The 7,770-nt window shown below is 41.8% G+C and overlaps 1 protein-coding gene across 1 annotated transcript in view; it reads right to left on the reverse strand.

Annotated features, from left to right (window-relative positions):
* LOC103465836 (A disintegrin and metalloproteinase with thrombospondin motifs 20) overlaps positions 1–3,397 on the reverse strand; it is a 95,788-nt gene extending 92,391 nt beyond the window's left edge. The window contains exons 1-2 of the mRNA XM_008411017.2: positions 3,009–3,397; positions 2,541–2,905 (exon numbers count right to left, since the gene is read on the reverse strand). Coding sequence (XP_008409239.1) covers positions 2,541–2,905; positions 3,009–3,099 — 456 coding nt within the window. The 5' untranslated portion in view covers positions 3,100–3,397. The remainder of the gene's footprint in view (positions 1–2,540; positions 2,906–3,008) is intronic.
* Between the last annotated feature and the right edge of the window lie 4,373 nt (positions 3,398–7,770).

A 7,770-nucleotide genomic window follows, 5' to 3' on the forward strand; every position in this document is an offset into this window, starting at 1 on the left:
ACAATGGGTGAAAGGAATCTTGCAAACAAGCCAAATAGTAACACAAAACGGTCTCACTGTTGCAGTGGCAACACACACACACACACACACACACAAAGTGAGGACTTTGCATTGAGTTTCATTCATTTAAGTAACAACATTCGTGCTCAACCCAAACATTTCCCCTAAGTTTTAACCATTACTACCTTATTTCTAAACTTAACCAAAACTCAATTCCCACATTACTTGTAAACCAAACTAGAAGATCACGACAGTACTGCAAGAAAGGGAGGCCTGGGAAAAGGCTTCCACTTTCCACAAATGACCGCTCTTTGTTGGTAGATTTTGTGAACGTGGCCCTCAAGTACAAATTCACATATATTACATGTTTTCATATTCATATGCATTTTATGTCTGACCTAGACTCAATTCACAACTTGATCCTAAACTTTTGCCCCTATCCCAAAGCAGCTCTTCTTCTTAAAGGGCTCAGACTTTGTGCCCCGGAAGGCGCAGTGGGTCCTTACAATGTAGTATTTGTTAGAAAAATTGGCTTTTCAGGTGAGAAATGCTAAAACACATACGCAAACACAGGCAGCCTTAAATGTATAATGTTTAAATAAATGAGCTTAGGATGCAATAGTAGATGAATCAGTAACAGATGCAGGTCATTCAGGCACCTCGCCACTTTGCATCACTGCAGATTTGGTCATTTTGAGCCAAACTTTTTTGGGCACAAACTGTCGTCATCTAGTGCTGGACGTTTCATACCCACCATGCATCAGTTTGTACCTGCAATGGGGACATTTTGTGCCTGCTTTGACAACCAGTTATTTAAAGTTTTGCTTTGTTTTTGCATAATCCACTCTTTTAGTGATTGCAATGTAGGACTCAGATAATAAAAATCCACCAGCAGGTAGTCACTTCCGTGTACAGAGAGAGTTTTCTAAAACTCCTGAGGTTTCACTGTAGGCTTCTGTTCCGGTTTGCCATGTCGAGACTCTCAGAGGCCTGCAACTGAAACTGTGTTATGTTATTATTTTTTGTAGATTCAACAAAAGTATGGGAACATTTTTTTTTTTTTTCACAGACTGTCAGGAACAAAGTGTCTAAAGATACAATTTAAAACCAAATCTCTGCTAGCTTGTCTGGTATGTGTAGACAAAACACCGGCTCATCATTTGAATTTAAAAAGTCTTTTCATGTCTGAATGATTCATGGATTGGAGTAAAGCATCTCCAAACACAGACACACACACATAAAAAAAAAAACACATTACTCTGAGTCTGGTCAGGTACTGGAATGAAAATAAGTCAAAATGTAGGCAACAAAATCAAAGGAAAACTTAGAAAGACCTTCCTGAAAGCTCAATAAAAACTGATCTTGATCTCTCATAACTCTGAAACGTTTCACATTTCTTCTTGCAACAAGCACACAAATCGTTTTTAACATAGCTCCAGCTTAGTCAAATCAAATAAAGTGGCTACTTTCAAACCTTCCCACAGATTTCCAATTGGGCTGGACTGGGCCATTCTACGAGAGGTGTCCTGTTTCGACCTTTTCACTTCCGATCTGGTACCGATGTTGCAGCTTTGAGTATTGGACGATATCGATATTGACCTGATACAATATCAGAACGAATCAGGCATGCTTTTATTACTTGTTTTGTACTGTGAAATGCTACAAAAAAGCTTGATCAAATGAACAAAAGGCAGCAACAATAAGTATTAGTAACCAGTGGTCTGCGTGCAGAATTCAAGCGCTGCTGGATAGAAATGCTGTTCTAGATAGAGTGTTTCTATCTAAGAGTTTAGATTCAGGTCAAGATAACAATAATGCTCATTTCTTGTCTGATACTGGATTGATTTCCGATATCAATATCAGATTGGGACACTCCTGTGTATGATGACAAGAATATGCATTGACATAAACCAATTCTATTGTACCCCTGGCTGTATCTTCAATGTCAGGCTCCTGCCAAAAGGTCAATCTCCATCCCTGATCTCAAATTTTTTGCAGCTTCTAACAGCTTTTCTTCCAAGTTTACTCTGTATTTAGCTCGATCCTTTAACCATCAGCTCTGACCAGCTTCCCTGTCCTTCCTCAAAAAAAACATACCCACAGCATGATACCACCACCACCACCACCATCATATCTCACAGTGGGGATGGTGTGCTTCGGCACATTTTCTGCCACACAAAATTTCACACAAAAACAAAAAAGAAAAGAAAAAAGATTAACATAGCTCATTTATCATACTCTGCTCCCTGGTATGAATACTTTTGCAAGGACCCGTCTTTGCTCCATCCTACAAAAATCTCAACCTTTAGCCCGCATCGCCCCATAGGTAACAGAGTTCACGGATCCCTCCGTCATTAGTCCAGCAGCACTTGCTCTTGTTACACTCTTACACGCTTCACTCAGACTGCGGGTTCTGCAGGATATGCATGGATGGGATCCATTGAAATGGGAGAAAGCATGTCAGCATCGCTTGATGAAAGAGAGAGAGAGAGAGAGAAAAAAAAACAAAACAAGAAACGGTGAGAGCCAGCGGGACTCACCAGACCGGTGCACAGGCTGAACACAGCGGGGTGCTCGCTCTTCGCGTTGACGTGCCCGCGGAAAAAGCAGTGCCGCATGTCGCCGGGGTCGTGGAAGTGCGAGTCCGCGTCGCCGCTGCTCCGCTCCGCTCCCAAGTGAGTCGCGGTGTAGGACGGGGCGATGAAGCTGGAGTCTGCGCTCAGGTCGAGATGGAAGCGTTCCCCGAACGCGTCGATCCTGTAGAGAAGCCGCAAGCCCGACAGGTCATCACTTAAGCTCCTCCGTCTCCTTCTGTAGTGCAGCTTGTGGGGGAACGATTCTCCGAAGTCGTTCACTCGGAGCGGAGTGATGATTTCATACGATGACAGCTGCTTGATGAAGCTCTCTGCAACGAAACGTGGGATTCAGCGGCGGCAATCAAGGTGTCGCCGCAATGAATGATAACGTTTGCGACCTGCGACAGGCGAGGCGATTCGAGTCGGACCTACCTTGTTTCGGATGCAGTCGGTAATGCAGAGTTTCCCTGGCGAGCGCTGACAAATGACACGTTAGTCCAACCAGCCAGATTGCAAGATGCATGATTTCCTCCACGTAGAGTCCGTCCAAGGCAGTACCCTACCCTCCGTCTCTGCCGAGCGGCGCGGCGCGACTCTCCCCCTCCACCCCGACTTCTCCGTCTGCTTCTCCTTATTCCCCGGCTTGTCAGCAACAGGTCGTGCGATCCGCGGAGGCTCTCTGCAGCGCAACTCTTGCAAAGTGCATTGGCCTCATCGCATTGCTGAAAACGTGCACCCGCTGCCCTCTGCAAAATTATCCGCGTTTATGACACATTCATCCTCTCGTCTCTCTCTCCCCCCCCCCCGCACCCCCAGACTCCATTACAAAAAACAAAAAAAAAAAAAAAAAAAAAAAAAAATTACTGCTGCCAAATGTAAACTGCAGTGTTTTACTGAAAGGAGGGATCAGTGCCAAGTAAGCTTTCCCCTGGCCATCCTCTTCAGCACCCCTCGGTGCACCCAAAAGCTCTCAATAACGGTGAAGCAACGCCCCTACAAGATCCGGAGCCAATGGTGAGTGTGCGCACACCGCCACACATGGGGGCTTAAATGCTTCGGAGTAAAGACCAGGCGATGTGAGGAAAATCAGACGCAACCGGGAAAAAAAATAAATAAAACTCACTCAGTTTCATCACCAGGAATTTATGTTTCAGTGGCCTGCATACAGGTGCTTCTCAATCATTTCATTCAGTTCAAGAAGTGAAGTCTACTATGGCATAATGGGGTAGAAATGATTCACACACAGTATTCCTTTTGATGAGGATCTTGTAAAAAAAAAAAAAAAACTTTCTTCGATTTTTTTCCTAGATAAATAAATAAAAATGAGATTTAAATACAGAGATGTCATGGTCATGGTATGGCTTATGTCTCCACACCGAGACAATGACAAGGAAAACTACACCTGCAAGTGTTTCTCAGCAGAAACCTCCCTGCGGTCAAGTAGCCATCAACACATAACAATACACACAATTTTATTCAAGCCACCATAGCAATCATTATGCCGATTGAATGGACCATATTTTTAGATGGTCCATTGTAAACATTACAATGTCAGTGCATTGTAATGTTTGTTTCCTTACTGCACCAATTGTACTGCATGCAGGAAAGGCTCAAATCTGAAGGAAAAGAAGAAAAAAAAAACTGTGACTGAGTTTCATATGGAAGCAATTGTGCAGCATCGTCAAAAGTCATGCACTCTTGTGTTTTGCATTTTAATTTGAAGATGTCTGTGGGTTTTGAGAGCTGAAAACGATGACACTTTGTTTTATCAGTAGTGGTTTTTGTCTCTGACAGTCTTTAAAGCATCTTTTTGTTCATTTTATCTTTAGTTCTGCTTGTTTTATGTTTTCCTCTCTCAGTCAGTAATTTACTCAGTACGGTGCCTTGAGAAAATATTCATAAGCCTTTCATTCTTTTCACATTACATTCTACTGTAATAGATTTTGTTTTCAGTCCTTTCCGTTGAATTTTATATTTATACATCTTATATTTAGGTCTTTGATTTAAACTTATATTGTGACACTCAATTAATCCTTTTTTTTATCTACATTCTCGCCTTAGATCTTTTTAGACCTCCATCAGGTTTTCTCCAAGTATTGTTATTATTAGTATTATATTCATCTCCTCCTCTCAACCATGACCAATGTTCCTTTGCTTTTTCCATTAGGCCCAAATAAAATACATTGAATATTGTGGTTGTTGCGTGAAATAAAATGTGAAAATGTTCAAGTGTGACATAGCTAAACCATTGAAATGGAGATAAGTCAACATGTTCAGAAATAAAATCTATAAACTGCCTGCAGGGTTCTATTATTTACAATGTAGGCCTCTCTGCAGATATGTGGGAAGGTGATCTATTACAAAAAAAATAAAAATAATAAATTGGATCCCCTGCCACGGTTTGAGCAAACCTGAACACTGAAGCACCTGGACAGTCCCTCGCCCTCACAAGTTGACCGGTTTTGAACTCTCCAGTCATAGCAGTGATCCATGACTTTTGACATATCTGGGTTTCATGTTTGCCAACCTTCTGTCTTACGGTCGCAACATTATTGGACACACATTTGTGCTCGTTAGAGGTCACGAACGCAAAGACTGAATTATAACCACAGACCGACAACTGCAGCACATGACGGCATTCTCCTGTTGCGTGCCAGATGTTGCCTTCACGTGAGTTATGCTGAGGCGCTCTCGCACAGAGAGCGACATTGAATAAATTTGATGACAATAAATTAGAAAGTCAACGGTGCAGAGATAGTGGGATGTCGTGTGAGTGTTGGGGTTACCATGACATCCTGGACTTTTACACTCCTCCTATCCTCAACTCCTACCCTCCCCCCGTTACTGACCGTTCAGGTGGTTCTCATGGTGCAGTGATCAAGGAGCTCGACCACCTGAAACTTGTGTTGGCTTGCACTGGAAGATTAAGCCCCCCCGCACCTCCCTCCACCTCCTGCTGCCAGTACGAAGCTTCATAAGCTGCTGAATTCCTTTAAACCCAGGGGTTTAGCATCCTCTTTCCTGCTCTCATTGGGTGAGGTATTGTGTTCAACCCCGCAGACAGCTGCAGAGCAAAGCCAAAACAGGACTACGCTGTCACGTTACCAAGCGTCGTCCTCCCTATGAGTCATCTTATCGGGTACGAATAGCAAAACAAAAGAAATCTGGCTCGCTGAAAGAAATTGAGCAAAGACGCTTCGGGTTTCACCGTATGGTGACTGTGGTGGAAAAAAAAAAAAAAAAAAAAAAGTCGGGTCAGAAAATGCCAAGAAAAGATCCGTGTATCCTAATCTCCTCCTTTCATGGTTGTGTTTATTATTGTAGCACTGAGATCACTGCAAGCCGAGGACTGCTGAGTGATCCGAAGGAAAGCTTGGAGACGTAAATAGGTAAACATTAGTCAAACAGTTTGGAATAGGTTTTATTGCTTTTAGCGTTGAATAATCGAGGAAAAATAATGCAAAATTCAAAGTTTTATACTGAGAAACCAAAAGGTATACACAAAATGACATTTTATGACGGCCTGTCTTTCATATGTGTATTTAATATTCATTCTGACAGTCATGAAGGTTCAAAAATAAAAGCAAAATTCTTAAACATTTGCCAAGTGTAATAAGAAAGAGTAGTTTCTGGCGAGGAATAAATTAACTCGACCCCACATTTGTTTCCAACCGAATGGCTGAAAAGCACCAGGTGTGTTGATCAGAAGCGCGAGGGTGGTAACTCAAAAATAAGAGCTTTATGAACAATCACTGATGCTCCTGCAGGTATTACTGCAATTTGTGAAATGTTTCACACCAAAGAAGCTCAGCCTTTTAAACTGCATCTTTAATCCAAAGACTTCTAGGCTGCTTCAGTAGAGAGATTTGGCTTTTATATCTTTATTGCTTATACAGTGTGTAGCAATATCATTTTTTTTTCTTGTTTACAAATGTCTTTAATTTGTGGGAAATAAGACTGATCCTTGTTTACTTCTGGACTATGTTTAATTTCTCACATGAGTGTTTCGGTCACGCTAAAAGCAGGAGACAGGTCTTGCGACTAAGTAATGTGAGAGATTTTATGGGGACAAAGACTTTAAAAAGATCAGACGGTGATAAACATTTTTTGCAGAATGGACGGTGGATCTAGACAGACGGTATGCAAACACCCAGGAGATATTTCTCCATTGAAGTTTCTCTCAGAAATGGATTTCCCATCAGCCATCATGCATCCATCCACACCACAGAAATAGTATGTGCTAATCTATTTTCATATAGGAGTTTAACAGTGTCGATATGTTCACTGGTAAAAAATTCCAGATCAGCAAAGATGAGCTGGAATAATCATGGTCTACATTTTCGGCCCAGTTAAAAAAAATCTATGTATATTTTTCACATCTAAATCTAATGGATGAAGTCACCACACAACATCTAACACATTGGTAGACTTCTTGCTACCAATGTGTGTACATTGGACGCAAGGAGCATTTTTTCCTTTCTCAGCTGAAGAATGACCAGCAGGCAGGGTGCTAATCCTTGCATTTGTAGACTTCTCCATCTTCTCTGTGACACATAGTGGTTTTACTCTTGTGGTGGTTAAGTGGCACAGGAATCGCCAGAGACAGCTGCCTGGTAGCCGGGTTATTAAAAGCTGTAAAATTTTAACTGGCCAGTCGGATTTGATGTCAATCCAGCAGGGAGTATGGAGGTGTTGGTCTACTTATAGGAAGCTCTGAGAATCCTGCTGATGAATAACCTTCAGTATATGGGTACAGAACTGCACCTCATTTCTGTCTCCGTGTTTTATTTTACTCTCTGTATTTCCCACAGCCCTGAGATCCACCTCAATACGAACGCATGCTGCACACCCCCCAGTGGCTGGTTAGCAACTAAAGGTTTAGTACCTTCAGACTTAAATGCTTCCAAACCACTAACATTTCTGTCACACCTGTCCTACCATATAAAGCTCCTTAGAGCAGCGTTTTTCAACCATTTTTGAGTCAAGGTACACTGTTTTAATTGAAAAAATCCCGAGGCACACCACCAACTAAAAATGGAAATAAAGATACTCTGTAGCCGCCTATATATAGTCATTCTTATCAAAGTCTCTTGAATAGGAATCAAATAAACACAAAAATGTATCATCACATTTTACATTTCTTATTTCAAATTGCACTTAACATATCCACTTCAAAAATACACCTGAACAGCCA

Source organism: Poecilia reticulata, linkage group LG6 (genome assembly GCF_000633615.1).
Source record: "Poecilia reticulata strain Guanapo linkage group LG6, Guppy_female_1.0+MT, whole genome shotgun sequence".
Classification (NCBI taxonomy): Eukaryota; Metazoa; Chordata; class Actinopteri; order Cyprinodontiformes; family Poeciliidae; genus Poecilia; species Poecilia reticulata.